The following is an 18,217-nucleotide window of genomic DNA, read 5'->3' as shown; positions in this document are numbered from 1 at the left end:
GAACATGAAGAAGGACGAGGAGGCGCAACACAAAGGATTCTTACGCAAAAACGAGAACGTAGGGCAAAGACCTCTAAGTGTGAACGATGCAAAGTCAGTGAGAACGGAACGATTATCGAAACAGACATTGGCGGAGGAGATTATAAAAGTGAGAAGCTCCAAAATTAAATAAAATGTAGTGAGATACACCTATAAAATAGTACATTCAAATATCAAGATATAATTTCAAATACGTATAGTGAGTAAAGAATAAAGGAATACGACATACATGGCATGATAATTGAACATATTTGAGCACAAGTCTTCTAATAATCTTTGCATTCTAATAATTGAACAAGAGTACCAATCACCAAATACTCAGAAATTATTTCATAGTTGTGGCAAGAGCGAACAAAAACAAAGTCAATGAGTTGAAAGAAGGGGACATGCCCAACATGTTGAAATGTCAAATGGATAATAGAAAAGGAAGATTGTCATTTAATGTTAATAAAAGTAATTATTAACAAGAGGCAGACATTTCCTTTTCAAGTATTGTGTAAACAAAATGTGGATTATTCAACTTGTAATCCATAGTAAAACTGACAACAAAAAGTGATGCAAGCATGCCTGGCATGATCAAGAGCAAGTAAACACAGATTATTTTTTTTTTTTATATATAATTGGGTAATGCTAATGTTACAAAAATATGGAAGTCAAAATTGGCATTAATCGAGACTGAAGACATTGTAGTTCATGATTTGCATAACTCAGACGCTGTTTTATGATCTTGCAAGATACTGAAACATGTGAGGGATATAACATGCATGGCATGATAAATTAACGTAATCAAACAGGTCCTTTATGTATTCTGAGAAACAATCAGGAATACCAAATTCACAGTAATTATTTTAAAGATGTGGCAAGAGTGAACAAAAAGTTAGGAGTTCACCATGGACCCATCCACACAGGATCATCCATTGCTACGAGGGAGGGGGGGGGGGCGCTGAGACAATGCTAAGCAAAAACAGAAAAAAAAACCCGTGGATGGGACCATGGAGTTATAACAATTGAAGGAGAGGTCATGCCCAGCATGTTCAAACACCAAATGGATAATATTAAAGGAATATTGCCATTGGTGAAACAGCCATTGGAAATTATCACAAAGTGCAGACATTACCATAATCAAGCATTTTTTTAAACAAGGTGTTAATTATTCAATTGGAAAACGATAGTATAATAGACGAATGATGAGGCAGCATGCTTGACATGGTCAAGAGCAAATAACAAAGATCTTTACTCATAAAATTGGGTAATGTTAATGTTACAAGAATAAAAGAGTAAGTCAAGCATGGCATTAATCGAAACTGAAGACATTTGTAGTAAATGATTTGTTTATCTTTGGCGATCTTATATGATCTTGCAAGATACTAAACATGTGAGGAATGGCATGCGAGGCATGATAAGTGAACATGATTGTTTAAGCACAAGTCCTTTTTGTATTCTGATAAACAATCAGGAATACCAAAACACCAAATACTCAGTAATTATTTTATAGATGTGCATGGCAAGAGCTGACAAATAGTAAGGACTTAACGTATTGAAAGAAAGGGTCATGTCCGACATGTTCAAATACCAAATAGATAATATAAAAGGAAGATTGCCATTTGGTGAAGCAGCCATTGGAAGTTATCACAAAGGGCAGATAATTACCAAGCATTTTTTAAACAAAGTGTTGATTATTCAATTGGAAATCGATAGTAACATAAACGAATAATGAGGCAGCATGCTTGACATGGTCAAAGCTAATAGCACAGATCTTTACTCATAAAATTGGGTAATGTTAATGTTACAAGAATAAAAGAGTAAGTCAAGCATGGCATTAATCGAAACTGAAGACATTTGTAGTAAATGATTAAGAGCGGAATAGAATAGATAGACAGTTTCGTTTCATCGGCGTGAATGCAGTTCATGTGGTATTTAATTGCAATCAGGTGTCGAGATTTATAATTCCAAAATCACGAAACAGCACTTATGCAAGATTTGCATTCATTGCTTGTTAAAATATCGAACTCATCAATATCTGTTGATATTGCCATACGAAGCCCCATCAATAAGCATAACATCCATATTAATATCGGCGGTAAAGATTGGTAACAAATCGAAAAAAAAACTGATACTTAATGATTACGCTGAACAACTTAGAATGTGGATTTTGGTTGATTCCGTAGATTTCAGCATTTTCATTTATACAGAGTACAGAATAATCATAGTTTGCTCAAGGTAGCTAAATGGATAGCGAAAAAGATTATTCACAAAATGCTTTTATATAATCTCTATCGTATTTGTTTTCTTGAATAGGTTTTGAATCTATCGTATAGTTTCCTTTCATTGGACTGAATGCCCTTCATGTGGTACCTACTTGTAGTCTGATGTCGAGATTTTCAAATTTTAAAATAGAGAAAGACAATAATCATATTACAGTCACAGCAAGAAACCGGTTCCAAGTCGACCATGTATGTAATTGGAAATGGCATAAAACTTTGTATCGGTTTGGAGTCGGTTTCGTTGGAGTGACTGTAGCCCAAGACTACATCAATTGCGTGTTAGAATTATTAAAGTCATCATTGTCCATCCATATTGACTTAGGTAGTGGCCACAATGAGCATGATATCCATTTTTAAACTACACTCTTGTTGGGCAACATATACTGTCCACACAACAATTGATTAAGATTTCATCCAATTCTGGGTAGTTTTAAACCAATAATGTGTTCTTTGGGTGAAAACTACCCAGAGTTGGATAATTTTTTTAAACTAATTGTTGTGTGGACAGTATGTTGCCCAACATTTTAAGAGTGAATAATTTTCTTCTTCGATGGATATTGATATCACATTTACAATGTTTGATGTGTTAATGCTAACTAGTAAACATACTTTGATATTACAAATTCTGTAGATTTTCAATATTGCAATGATACAACATACAATAAACACGATTTGGTAATGGTAGCTAAGAATTTCAAAATTACTCGTGCGATGGTTTGCTATCACTTGAACACAATATAATGTTTCAAATAATCGAATCGTTTGTAAGTAGTCGCACCACAAACTGTGAAATGGGCTTTACGGATGACGAAAAACAAAGATTTATATTTCCCATTTGTGTATCTATTTTACGTAATTTGTAGCGGGGGAGCTAAAAACTACCTAAGAATTTTTAAATATAAGTAGTTTTTTTTAGTTCAAGTGTTTAAGCAATTATTATTTACAGTTAAGTCGTGCCGACAATAGTCATGTAAAAGCAGGTCACTTTAGGGACGAGACAGGCATAATTATCAAAAGTGACCACATGCCATATATGGGCATGGTTCATTGTGTCCAGACACCAAAAGTCACTCTACGTCACAGGATATTGGCAATAGCTAAAAACTGTAGTTTTAAGAAATCTTAACGGTCACAAGGTCACAATCTATCTCGTTTCGTGTTAACAATATCATTCATCAAGAATCTAACTTGTAAGACGTAAACATATAGAAATCTCAAATGCTTTGAAAAAGACAAGTAGAGAGAACATGCTCTTTATATTATAATTAAAACGTTCGGTGTAGAATTTAACATGAGAGCTAACATCAGGAAATGACGAATCTATTTTTCCGCGCTTCGCGCTCTAAGTTTTAGTGCTTTGCATTGTACGCTTTGCGCTCTTCGCACTGTTACTATGATGGATGATTTTTAGCTAATGTTTAGTTAATAAATTAATCGTTTTCTGATGAAACCCGAAGGTCAGAAATTAGATTTTTTTTTGGAAATATTATCTTCTTATCATACAAATAAAAAAGATTATTTACTTACATAAACAAAATCAGTAAGAATTTTATATTTGGCCACAATTTAATGAAATCATATTGATATTTCGTCTCAGTCTTATGCTAAAACCTCAGTGAAGTGGGCATGACACTGTCTTCACATTTTAGAAAATGTTCATAAAATCATCGGTTACTTCCTGAGATACCTCACGAAACACCCAGGGATGGCTTCCCCTTTAATTCTTATCACGGGGCGACCCCACTGTGGGCGACCCCCTTCCCACCTACCCAAGGAGCGAAGGGGCGGAGACATAACAAGGCACATGCATGTCAATCATGACAACCGGAAGTGGAGGTAGGTTAACGGAAGGTCGTGACATGAATAAGAGCTTCCGGTACGTTAATAGGGCGGGGTTTCATGTTTCAGGCGCCTAAGTTGTCTTAATAAAATCACATGGATATCTTTAAAGGATTACCAGCAGTGATACCGATAGAAAATGCATTTTTAAAGAAGAATGTGATGATAAAATTATTCAGATTTTCTAATCTGTTTAACTTCTAAATAAGAAACAAATATTTTAGATCTTGGTTTATTTAAACAAAATATTGTTTGTCTGTTTTTTATAATCTCCGTTCTTTTTTCAATAACTTTTAATAGCTTTAAGACTAATTCAAGTTCGATTAGATTAAAATGATTTTTTTTTGTTGGAAACGGGGACCGTCATCGTATAATATTCATTCGTATTATGTTGCAATGGATAGGATAATAAATTTCAACCATTGACGTAATTGAGACATCCTCACTTTATAAACACATATCTAAAAAAAATTGAAATATTAGTAAAATCATGTTATGCTCAAGAATAAGAGCGAATGTGTTTTATAATGTCATAAATGTAGAATAGATAATTCAAATGTCAATGTAAATGTCAGTATATGTATATAATTATTATGTTCCATTTAAAATTACATGTTCTTTTATTTAAAAAATTGTTACATCGTATCTAAACTTGTGTTATTTTGTTTTTTCCTCAAATGATTCTCAAATTGTATATACTTTTTCTATGTTTGGTATTATTTTATATTTTTGTTTTTACACAATATTGGCAGATGCCAATGATGTGCCAATAGATTCAATTCAATTCAAAATCCAAAGTCACGACTGGTCATAAACAGCGAAAGTTCGGAAGCTGTGTGTACTGAAACAATGATGAAATAAATTGTAATGGACACCGCAAGATCTGACCAGGACTATACCAAGATATCTTGTATGAGAATGCAATTTCGTGAAACAATTACATTTGATTGTGAATGAAAATTACAAAGATGGTAATAAAAGAGGGAAGGAAATTGTGTTTCTAAGGTCTTTAATATTCTACTGGAGTTGACGTTTTGCCGAGATAACCCAGATATACTGCGGGTCACCTCTGCAGCTACTGGATATTCACGTTTAAGGCAAGCGAATTACAAGAGAGGAAACATAACGAATCCTTTAATTTGCCTTTCATACAGGCATACAATTCGGAGTTATGGTATTAACAGACTTCCATAGTTGATTTAAGATCATCCAAGGGGTACGGAAATCGACTTAAAGGGGGTTAGCTTTGCCCCGGGAGGCGCCCCCTTCTATAGGGGTGATGATAACGTGGTTGATGAGATGTGCGGGGCTTTTTAAGAACTCAGATATTGCTTAAGATTCCTTTAATTCTGGGGTTAGTCTTTGATGATAAGTTCAATCCTATTTATTCCATTTAAAAAGTTTAAAAAGTAAAAAAAAAATAGAATAATGTAAAAAGTGGATTTACCTCAGATTTTTTAAATAAAAAACGTGCTCAACCAGTAAATAAGCGTAGCAAATTGGCAAAACCAGGAGTAATTATATATATATATATATTGAGAGAAATAATATAAATACAAACAACTTGTGGCAAGAGTTGTAAATAATAAACAGTGAAAAAATGAAATGAGAGAATAATAGATGCGTAGTTTCACTCAAGTTCCCTCGGAGCTGTCATCCAAGAATGACAACTCTGAGGGACATTGAATGAAGCTTCAATGTGTTAAATGTCAATTTGTATTTCAATAAATAAGTAAAGAATAATTACTCTTTCCCCTAGGAATACCATCTTAAGCATCTACGTAACCTCATTCCTGACAATTTACAAACTCAATAACACAGTAAAACACATAATTATGTATTCACAAAGGACATGCACATAATCATTACTGTACCAAAAGCACGAAACATAGATTTTCGTATAGAAAATATTCATATCTTATATTAATTGAACTATTCATTGTCATTATTATGCTCATTCTCTTTCATGATGGGGTGCTTTATCGTTCGATTTATGTTTATACGGTATACCATAAAGGACCTGTAATATATCCATAATACATGTCTACCTATAATGTATCAGTAAACAGTGACGTCATAAGGACATTGGAGTACATTGTGGTTGAAATCATCTGCAGATCAGTGGCTTAATAGAAAATATATTTATATTTTACACATAATCATCAACCTTCCTACATCACTGTCCTTTCATTTCAAGTTTGAAAGTATTTCATCATAGCGTCACATTTCAACCACAAATTTGTCAAAATTGATATCAATATTTAAAAATATTTTAAAACATTCAGTGTCCTTGGATTTTCATGAAATCACGAGGGTATTAGAATTTCATTGAATGTGTTTATCGTCAACGTTGGCCTAATTGTCTCGATGATACAGCTAATCGTTTATGTTTAAGGTCAATCAAAATTTATACACAACATAATCTGCGGAACAAGCGATTAAATTTCTCTTTGATAAGTTTTAAATACCGACAATTAACTCAAGCAATAAAATATTTTTTAGAAAACGCCAGTGTGGCAAAAGTGGGAAATAAGGACTTCCTCGGTCAACACGGACAATTTTATTTTCATCAGTTCTTTACCTTCCCATGACCCCTAATTCTTGATCTGTCTTTTACCTGTTTCTTTCGCTCGAATTTTCTCTGATTGAAGGCAGAAAAAGCAAAATTGGCATAATTATTATGAACTTTGAAAAACACTAGTGGTCCTTGACTGTGAATTATGCCATAAAATGCACTCCATTATCATGCAGTCTCCTTCCATTGACTTTATGAAGATGTTTTGTCATACCAGCAATGGCGCCTTTATCTTCTACTGATTGGCGCCCGTCATTCTTCCATTAAGCGACTAACCAATCACAGCCCGCAATCTATGAACCACGTGAGAACTGAGTAGTGCGTGGCGTCCGCTGACCAAAAGTGTGTAGGCGCCGTATCAGAGGCGGGCGACGGCGTAAAGCTCGCTGGGTTTGTGCGTTTATTTGCTTTTCCTTGGTGTTTGCAATCAATATTACTCAAGCGTGAGATTCCGTAATTTAAAGCTCTTTTGCTTCCAAACTGCTATTTGGTGATTATTTGGGGAACCCCGTGACTCAACTATTGTCATTAATTTGTGGTGTCGAGACAAAATTTGTATGGAAAGATGGATCCGTGTCCATTTTGTGAGTCATGCTTGGTCTGAGATGAAAATAATGAAATAAGATGACACAATGTCATGACCCATTCGAATGGATAAAAATTTTAGTCCTTTTATTAGCTTTCCATCTATCAAACATCAAGTCATCCATCAATTACTCCACAAAGTATTGGTTTATTGACAGATAAATCGCAATTTCTGTGTAGTTAAATACAAGAACACCAAATTACCACGGTAAATACGACTTTGATTTAAGATTTAAAGATTATTCAAGTGTTTCATCACAAATACACTTGTTTCGTTAGAAATCTTGTAATAAGCCATGCAGTGATTTTAACTATAACTTTTACTCACGTCCTTCGCTGGTCCCGACATTGATCTCATCGCTCCAATCTCCCGGACCTGCACTTGTAACCCCTCGGATCTAGCGATATCAAACATATAATATCAAATTAACGAATGTTATACTGAACTTCCTTCAAATATGACATTATAAGGCTGACAAAATTTCCATTCCATAATTGTCATGGTGCCTACTTAATTATTATATTATGCAAAGTTTGGCTACCCGGTAAATCACAAAAATAGTGTGTTTTCGTTTGAGCAAGAAATCACACTCTAAATTGCCGGAATTCAAAGTCTCAAGCATTCAATTCAAATCCTTTGGGTTTATAAAACAATTTTTAGGATTCAAACTAAATCCAGAATTCGATTGGTCCCTTACTACTGCCCTTCTCGATATATTTTAAATCCCTGCAATTTACAGTGCATGTTTCACTCATGCACGAGGTTTGCTTTGTAAGCCAAAGACATTTAAAAAATAAAGGCATTTGCTAACATTACATAGGTCTTATTAAAGGTCTTATATATATATATATATATATATATATAAGATACCACCCATTGTATATACTCCTGAAGAAGACGGAGGTCCGTCGAAAATTCGAGTAAAGAATAAAAACTATATTGGCATTGAAAGCATTATCTTCAGCATATTTTGTTATATATATATATATATATATATATATATATATATATATATATATAGGTAAGCAAGTAAGTAGTGATGTACTGCAAGAAATTGTGTTCTTCATACTAATCAGTCGCTGATGAGCCTTAGGGTGAAACTATATATATATGCACTGTGAAAAAAGAGTAAATTTACGTTGGTCATTTTTTTGTTGGGTAATATATACGTTGGTTATTGTTTTGTTGGGCATTATGTGCCCAATACTTAGGCAAATTTTTACTCTGCCGCTGCCAAAATACAGATGTCCAATTGTTGGGCTAGTAATTGCCCTGCTGAGTGGTAAATGTTGCGAAACTTTACGATCACGAGTTGCGCTTGCAGCATGCTACACACGGTCGATAAGATATGGAGGAGCTTCTAGATGACTGGGGGCTGGGGAGCCTCGCTGAATCTTTCATAGATGAGTTGCTTAAACGTTTTTTTAATTTTTTTATTTTGGACTTTACGTTAAGCATAATTTGTAAGGAATTTGTCAGAATAGGCCTACATACATGACATATATCTGACGCTGTTTTGTTTTTGCTTCACTCACTTGAGATATGCACTTGCACTTGTATGCAGCGTTATTGTGCATGCAAAGCACTTTCGGATAAGGTCTCCGGATCGACACGGACCAGGTACACGAAGTGAGTGTAGGCCTTGCCCAGATGTTGGGTTAATAACTTTATTAAAAAGTTGGGCAAATTAATGTCCCCCAAAATGTAGTTCAAAATATTACCCAACAGTTGGGCACATTAATGCCCCAACAACGTTGGGTAAAATATTGCCCAGTAGTTGGTAGGGTTGACTATCGGCCCAACGTTGGGCAAAATATTGCCCAATTTTTTCACATTGTGATATATATGATTTGCGTCGTTTTTATATTGTTTAAATAACACCCAGGAAAGAAATCTATGCGGACGCTTTAAGATACCGGTGACTGAAAAAAAAATCTCCTGTAGATATTACTGAAACACATGTTAATGAAGGGGGGAAATTAAGATGATGATTTTAGGTCCATTACATTTCACTTTTCTGATGATTTACAGGCGCAATATTTTTCTGGGCTCCATTTTATAACATAATTATCACATATACAGCCACACGGGTGACAAGTTGGCCTTGTAGCACATACTTTTCAAAAGTCAAACCAATTTTATTGCCCTTATAATGCAGACGGCAAATTAAAAATGGGGAACTAAGATGACACGATTTTCTCCCTTTATTCACGTAGTAGCTCCAGATTGAGCGATTTCATGATAACATGCAGAAAAGAAGCGATTTAACACAAGTTGACCTATAATTCATGACATGTTTGTATGTTGATGGCTTAATATAAGTTTATAACATTGTTTAGGCGTAGTTCTCTGCTCAAATAAATGAGTTGAATGAAATAACAGTATACTTTTTGCACAAAACTGTGTTGTTATTGACAAGCGGTTTCAGATTATTTGCCGGTGAAATTCTGATCAGTGTGACGTCATATCGTCATATCGCACTGGTGCATGGTATATGTACATTTAGTCTATTTTATTACATATTTTCATTTGTAATATATGTAATTATTTATAAACTGATATCAGGGAAACATTAGGCTTGATCCAGATAGGAAATGTAGGTAAAGGGAGGGGTGACCTAATTCTAAAAACAAGTACATTATCGGATACCATAATGTCGAACATTTGTGAACCTCGGGCAAGTTTATGATTTCATACTGAGCTATGCATTTCTTGTCCACCAATAATATTTTGACGAAATGCCAACGCGATAACGATCTCACAGGTTGCAATCGATAGTACGGAACATGTTTCTATAATTACAGGATTGTCGTCTGCTAAATCCCTTCCATATTCCATTTACTTGGAACCAGTCACTTTTGGCGCGAGTTCGTGTTCTCGAAGCGGACATAAATTTTTACGTCATCAAGGCACCTACACCAACCCTGCCGATAGAGGTCTCAGATAAGGACGAGTTCGTTGGCTTTGTCGTATTTCCACGGGAAACTCTGATTTCTGGACTCTCCTCCCACGATTTATTTTTTTCCTTTTTAACTCTGAAGAAAAAAAATTATCATTCAAAGTATCACCCTCGAAACCATTTCTTTATTTGGAAAGTAATGTAAACATGGGCAGACGAATTGTGTATGCTTCAGATTTTGGACCAATGTATCACATAGATCCGAATGCATGTCCGAGTGTCAATATTGCCACAAAAAGACCTAAAAATAGAAACCGCGATAACTGATAAGATATGTCGGAAGATGCCTCGATTCTTGGAAAACGATATTCATCATAATATCTTGAAATAGTTTGGAACTATGATATCAATATATTTGACTCTCCTTTTTACAAAAACATTGTTGAATAGAAAGAAAAACATGTAAAAAAAATAGCAAATTACTCAAATCTCCATCAAAATCATATGTAAAATAAAAGGTCACAGCTTTAAAAAGAGTATAAACACTGGGTCATGAAAATGGAGAGGGCGACTGATCATGCAAAAAGTTACCAATCAATAGTCCATTTTTACGTTTTCGTATATACTGTTCAGGAAAAAAGTGAGGGACTAAAGCCTCCCCCCCCCCATTCCGCTTTCGCGAGACCTGAGCAATAAAGAATAATTATGCGCAAATAGGATGATTGATGGTTTCATACAATCATCTTGCATAATATCAATCGAATTGTTTTATTCTTTGTAGAATTGACAATACAAGCTCTTCATTTAGTGATAATACAACACACTAACGCGGAAATTAAACATGTTCAGAAGGAATCAAACCATGTTTTATATTGCAATAAGGACATATTATATAATTCACAATGATGTGGTCTACAATAGACGAAACTTTAAAGTACCCAAATATTCTTATTTCACGTTGGATGATGTTTTAAGACACAGATTTATTCTTGTAAGGGCTCTGCTTAACGTAGCAAAGCTGAGTACTATAATTGTGCAAATTATATAACTCGCTTAGTTTTAAACAGTTCCAACAAAATTATTATGTAAGTGCCAAAACCGAGGTCATATGCAGCGCTTGGAAACATTAAGAATGTCCCACTTAAAAATAAATTATGTCTTTATTATTATTGTTATTATCAAACAGGTAAAATCTGTAATCCTGATTCATGGCGTATATGTCAAATAGTTCTCTTATCCTGTTAACATCATATGTGTCGAAAACGGGGTCTATATCCGTCATTTTTTTTATCCGGCCAGTCATCTCTATCAAATGCAAATGTCAAATATTATTAGTTTGATAATCAACTATCTGCTTTCCTCTGTTCCAGTTTTTATCAATAATATCGGTCATTGAATCTATTGCAAATAAACTTCTTGATATGTGGACAAGAAAATGTCAAGTCATTTCCAAAAATGCAACATAAAAAATAATACAGCAACATGAGAAAATGCATAAGATTGCTAATGATTGAAGTACTCGAATACATTGACATGTTAAACATTAAACATTATCCTCATCACAATCATTTGGGCCCGTATTCTGAACTCGGGTGTAACTTGAACTCAGGTTTAAAGTTGTGGTTTAAGTATGGGAAGCCACAAGTATCAATATTTTTATTAAGTTGTATGTTTCTTATGTTTACTGTGCTCTTTCCTGATTCATCGACGGTGAAGACAATCATCTATTTATACTTCCTACACAATTATGAATGATTTGAGAGCCGAATGAGCTGAAAGTATGATATCTCTACTGTTAGTGATTATGTAACAATTGGCTGTCCATACTTAAACCACAACTTTAAGCCTGCTATCAGAATACGGGCCTTGTTGTTATTCTGTTCCCGACTAAGCATTTCTGTCACAAAGGCATGGACAGCGCCACGGATAATGGGGGAGGGGGACAAGAGGACCTAAATTCATTTTCATTTCAAATTACAGGTGTAATGCAGAGTTTCGGCGTCTGTACTTCTTTTTTTTCTATACACCTTGCTCTTCCTCTCGTCACCCCCCCCCCATAGCGCTGCCCCTTTCACAAATACTATCTGGATTAGAGAATTCAGACGTTAGCGGGTCGTAAAGGGAATACGAGAGCATAGATGAAGGAATAAGACAATTGAAAACGAAAACATCTGATTAGAAATTGTAAAAAAAATTACTTCATTTTGATCAAACAAATGGGACAAGCTGTAACCACATTAACATGTCTCGTGAACCACTCTTATATTTGCATTCGACAGTAATAATTCACACGCTAAATCTAATAATTGCATACATACTATTCCGCTATTTTAAAGAAATCTTGATGATTTTGGACAATATTATTCCATCACAAATACCGATAAATACCCCTATAAAGTTTGTGATTTTAATTTCGAGACTCCAATTCGCTGAATTTGGATGAAAACATCTCACTTCAGATACTACCCACAACAAAACTGAGAAATAAGTTACAGATTTTGTTTGAAATGTAACGTTGTTCCTACCTTTATGACGTAAGCAGTATACGGACTTAGACCGAAGAGGGTGCCATTCACAATCTCATCTTCAGATCTGATGGTGACCTCAATGCTGTAGTTTGATTGCTGCTCGTTCTGTCTCCAGTACTGAAGCTGTAAATATAAAACACAAAGAAATATCTCAGGCACAAACTGTTCCCGACATTTTCATATCCATATTGAAATAGCCATGTTAGCTTGCTCATCCTTTATTCAACACACTACTCGTTTGGCTACTCACCAATGTGGTGGATATCACGTCCAACATATGAAAGAGGGTAAGAAAAAAATTAAATATTTTCACAACGCAACAAAATCTTATGAAATTATATAGAAGATGATATATTTTTTTTATTTTTTCAGCTTCATTTGATCTATTGATTTGGCTTTTCATAACTGTCAATGTTAAATTTTGGGGATAGAATGTACTTGTGTAGAGTATTCCGGTTCGAAATACACAGATATTCATGTGTTTCTCATATGACGCCAATGACTGAAGTAAACTTAGATTATTTATTACAACAACTACATTCGGAGGAAGGATAAAAAATGATGATGATGACGATGACACTAACAATGATCGTTATCATGATTATGATTACAATGAAGGGAATAATTATGATTACGACGACGATGACAATGACGACGACGATAATGAGATTAAATTTAGACGAACAATACTGACATGACTGAAGGTGCTTTGATGGCAACACATTCTGAAAGTTTTCATTACCAATTCAATTAACATCATCACCATATAAATAAAGAGACGGAAAGACTATCAAAGAAGATATTTCTAAAGATATCTCACCTTGTACTCCGTAATGATACCATGTGGTGGATCAGGTCGCATCCACTGAAGGGTAACACTGGTATCCCCTATCCCAAGAACTACCAAACCAGTCGGCTTTGGTGGTGCTGCAATTTGAACACAAAATCGAAAGTTAAAAACCCATTTGCAGTGAGTAGAGCTTTAATATTTCGGGAGGAGACAATTTCTCTTCCATTCCTCTTCTCCTTTTAAAAGCTCATTCTACTGTCAATAAGCGAGGCAGGGTCTTTTCGACCCATGGATCTGAAACACATGAATCAGGCACACCCCAGCCGATACCCAGAATGTAGCATTCACATTCCAGGGAAATATCCTTGCTCTTGGATCAGATTGCCCATCGAAACAAAGAACCAACTTGTATTCTGGTACGAACAATGACACAAAAACGACAATACGGACAACGGTATACCGTTCTCCCCTGCGCATGATGAGTAGGGTTATTTGATATGGGTTTATCATATTCATTTTTCCATCAATCGCTGCACTAAATGTAAAAAAAAGGACTCTGACATGAAATACTTAGTATACCAGCATTCATTTAGAAATAGTTGGATTTTGTTCATAAAAGTTATCATTTGAAATGTACCGACATATCCCGATGCCGTTTATCATTTTTTTTTACTTTGAAGGTACTTAAATATTAATGCAAGTGAGTAAACCAAAGCAACCGTCGTTCATTATCGTCACCATCAATACCTACGTGCAACAAGAGTTGATGCCAAAATCTGCTCTGAAAATGGACCGTAGCCTTTCAACGAGGAAGCTCTCACAGAGAACTGATACTCCGTGTAAGGCGTAAGAAAACCGATCTGTACAACAGTCTCGGTAGTCGTCGCCGTCAAGGTGTGATTGGTGTTCGTATCGAGGAGTTGATACTCGTAGTGGATGATGTCGCCGTGTCTAGTACCGCATGGGGGCTCCCGCCAGGAGAACTCGATTTCCCGTGACGTTACAAGGTCGACGGAGATTGCGTCTGGTGCTTCAGTCGGTACTATTTTGAAAAGATTAAAAAAAACATATCGTTTCAAACCTAAATAATTCACAGGAAAATTAAGGGACACCTAATCTAAACAGACAAAAAACACTCAATCAAAATAGAATAACAAAGAACATAAAAATGCAATCTGGGCAACTTTCGAATAAAATCAATAATGGAACAATGAAAAGGTCTGCATTGAATTTTGAACATGTAATCAAGATTATAATATGATTTCAGTAATTTCAGTACCACCGTGCAAAATCTTGCACTTTCTCATTTGTTCATAAAGCTATTCGTTTTGTACGTTACGCCCGACTTTAATACTTTACGCAGTCTGGACAGGTGATTCTTTCATGGGATGTGTCTATCCAAAATTTTCATTGATGTTGAGTACATGCCAACCGGTACGTAAAGGTACTCGTAATTGCCGAACAGTTTAAAGAAACACCCATCAGGTTTTTCCATTTGTTCTAATAAGCAGATACATACTCATGGATAGGCCTACTAAAACAATGCAGATGTTGTTTGAAGGTTTGCATGGTGGCATGTACAATTGCTGATGTGGTTTACGGTACACCATGTGGAGTGTTATAGAAACAGTGGATAGAAGAGAAGAAATGGATAGGCGAGAAAGTGGAGATTTGAGAGTAGAGTATTCACTCCTGAAGACGGACAGTCAACCTGTCCGAAACGTCGAGTCTCTCTCCTACTCATCATCTCTACTCGCCGACTCAAGCCAGCATCTCCTCATCAGCTCTACTACTCTACTACTTAAGCTGTTCTCACTCAACATTCCTTCTGGTTTACAGTCCTTTTCAGGACTATTTTTCAAGAAAGAATACTCTACTCTCAAATCTCCACTTTCTCGCCTATCCATTTCTTCTCTTCTTCTATCCACTGTTTCTATAACACTCCGGTGTACCGTAAACCACATCAGCAATTAAAACAATGCACTGAGCTAATGAAGGGAGGATTCATGTTATCCTTACTCGTTTCCCCCGTCTGCACAACAACCACAGACATCGATCCGTTGCCTGCTTCCGTTACAGCGAACACCTTCAGCTCATAGGTTGAAAATGGTATCAGCGAATTGATCTCAACATCTCTATGGTCAGCTCGTACGGCTAGTTCATGCATTGGCCAATCATCGTCAAGGAGACATCGGTCTTGGCGCACAAGACGGTAGGCCACAACGTAGTGGTTAATTGGACATTTCTGGTTTGGTGGTGCGTTCCAAGATAGACGGATTGAAGTGGGATTATCGCTGCTTGTTTCGGCAAGGGCAATGTTAACCTCATCGGATACTGAAAATTTTGAACATTCAGAAAACAAACCTTTTTAAAACTTTCAACATGTTTAAAATAATCTATAAATACGTTGTACAAAGGTACAATGCTTAAAGATGTTCAATGTTTTAGAGGGTTAGTATTGTTGATCCTCATACATGCGATCATTCATGCTAGGAACACGTGTGTTGACTATGGATCAAGAATATGACGCGATAGGACTTTTTGTCCTTAGCTTTCTGCACGTTCAGATCTACAGAGAACTTGTGTTCTTTCACGACGAGACATAAAGTTCGTTTTAATTCATATTCATAGGAAATACATTTTTATCTTATTTTTGTGACATCATGACAATAACATAATGTCCTTGGACACCTGAAATTGCATATCGTATTATATTGACAAAAGCATACCAACTGCATTTGTTGTGAGTTTCTTCCAACTGCTGAACGGTCCCCATCCCTTTCGGGTACGAGCTCTGACCCGGAACTGATAAACTTCGCAAGGCTCGAGGTCATCCAGTGTCACGTAACGATATGTCGCGGGAATCTTGCTTGTCTTTGAATTGAGAGTAGAGTCATCAAGAGATTCCAGCTCGTAGGCGTAGAAGGTGATTTCACCGCTACGATGTCCGCAAGGCACTTCTTCCCACGAGACATTGAGTTTGGAAGGTTTGTGTGGAAATGATGATGGTTCATTGACAGTGGGTGAGGCAGTCGGTGCTGGGGGAGGAAAGAACAGATACTGTGTTTTCAATAACTGGTGCGTTTTTCGGCGGGCACGCTCGGATTATGTTTATTGAAAATGTGTATTTGAACGGGTTAGTGAACGCTCGAACATGTAATACATGAGTAAAGACAACTTTATATTGCACCAGAACTGAATTTAACGTACTGATCTACTTTCACTGAACCATGAAGAAAACCCGCACTTCAAACAAAACGTCGCCTAAATCAGTGATTGTTTTAAATCTTCAGACTGCCATTGAATGCGTACTTAGATCAATTAAAAGACTTTTTTTCGTTATCATACAATAATTTTGGAAGAAAGAAATCTTTTGCTCACGAGCTTGTTGGGTGACTACAGTCGACATCACTTCCTGCCCGGCATTCGGTGCCCCCGTCCTCGCCCATACCATCACTCTATACGTAGTGAACGGCAACAACCCTGAAACTACGGCAGAAGTGCTCTGGGTCTCGACGTCTAAAGCCCTTGTCGCGGCCAATCGTCTCACGTTTGCACTACACTGGTCGGTGTTGGTCGGGATGTACCGGAGACCGTAGCTGAAAATCGGACACGGCTGAGCTGCAGGAGCGCTCCATGTGATGTTTATCTCTCCAGAGCTGATTGACTGGAGGTTGAGTGACGTCACCGGACCAGGAGCTTGTGATCAGAGGTAGATATGAACATAGTGCATTCCGTTATTTGGAAATAATTCAAGAACGTCTGAACGCTCAAGACTATGGTATGGTTGATAAGATATCAAGCAAAGAGACGAGGGGATATTTGTGGATGTAAATTTTTAAAAATCACATTTCCTAAAGGCCATTACATTCGCATTCTGGTAATATCAATCATATATTAATATCTGACTTCATTAATTAATAATATTCAAGATCTGTTTGGGTGTCTTATAGAATGTAAGTTTTATATTGGAAATCAATGGAAACTGCAATCTATTTTTAAAGGGTTGATTTAAAGAGTTTCGTTTGTAGGGCTTTGGAAGTAAAATTCATCGTCATGCAAACGCTACTGAAAATCAGACATCCTGTAATACTTACGGGATGCAGTAGTGTCAGCGAAAAGTGCGTTACTAGGATCGCCGAATCCTGCAGACGTCTCCGCTTGGACCCAGAACGAGTAAGTCAAACAAGGAAGAAGTCCGTACACTGAGGCTAGGGATACAGGATCATGAACCTGACCGGACCAGTATAACCCGGAAGGGGACTCCAGTCGGTAGTGGTATATGACTTCCGGTCCATGGCGGTATCCACATTCTAGTGTGTTCCAGCGGAATTTGAGACTACTTTGGGTTCGCTCTGTCACGTCGATGAATTGCACCTGTCCCGGGGCTGTGTAAGATGGCAAGGAGGAATAACATGAAATCAAACTTTTATATGATCTCCGTTTCTTAATAATTCTATAAAGTGACACTACACAACGGTCGTCTTTACACAAGTTTCTTACACATGTGGTTATGATAAATATTAGTGTCTTAGCCAGAGTGTGAAGTTTTAGGTAAGAGGTCTATTCGCTAATGTTATTGACAGTACATACTTGTTCATGAAAGAAGCACTAGTGTACGAGAAGGCGGGGGGGGGATGAAACAGAGTACCCCCCCCCGACATATTTCTGCTGACCATTTTATAGTTAATCAGAAG

General features: G+C 36.3%; 1 protein-coding gene across 1 annotated transcript in view; it reads right to left on the bottom strand.

The window, feature by feature from the left end:
- The window catches only part of LOC121424184 (tyrosine-protein phosphatase Lar-like), an 87,047-nt gene that overhangs the window by 50,784 nt on the left and 18,046 nt on the right, over nucleotides 1-18,217 (bottom strand). Inside the window, exons 15-22 of the mRNA XM_041619793.1 lie at nucleotides 17,618-17,908; nucleotides 16,902-17,219; nucleotides 16,250-16,558; nucleotides 15,540-15,854; nucleotides 14,272-14,562; nucleotides 13,551-13,657; nucleotides 12,728-12,853; nucleotides 7,631-7,700 (exon numbers count right to left, since the gene is read on the bottom strand). Of these exons, the coding sequence (XP_041475727.1) occupies nucleotides 7,631-7,700; nucleotides 12,728-12,853; nucleotides 13,551-13,657; nucleotides 14,272-14,562; nucleotides 15,540-15,854; nucleotides 16,250-16,558; nucleotides 16,902-17,219; nucleotides 17,618-17,908 (1,827 nt within the window). The remainder of the gene's footprint in view (nucleotides 1-7,630; nucleotides 7,701-12,727; nucleotides 12,854-13,550; nucleotides 13,658-14,271; nucleotides 14,563-15,539; nucleotides 15,855-16,249; nucleotides 16,559-16,901; nucleotides 17,220-17,617; nucleotides 17,909-18,217) is intronic.

The sequence above is a fragment of the Lytechinus variegatus genome, chromosome 11 (assembly GCF_018143015.1).
Source record: "Lytechinus variegatus isolate NC3 chromosome 11, Lvar_3.0, whole genome shotgun sequence".
Classification (NCBI taxonomy): Eukaryota; Metazoa; Echinodermata; class Echinoidea; order Temnopleuroida; family Toxopneustidae; genus Lytechinus; species Lytechinus variegatus.
Note: the sequence above shows the minus strand (reverse complement) of the source record. Positions and strands in the feature narration are given on the sequence as shown.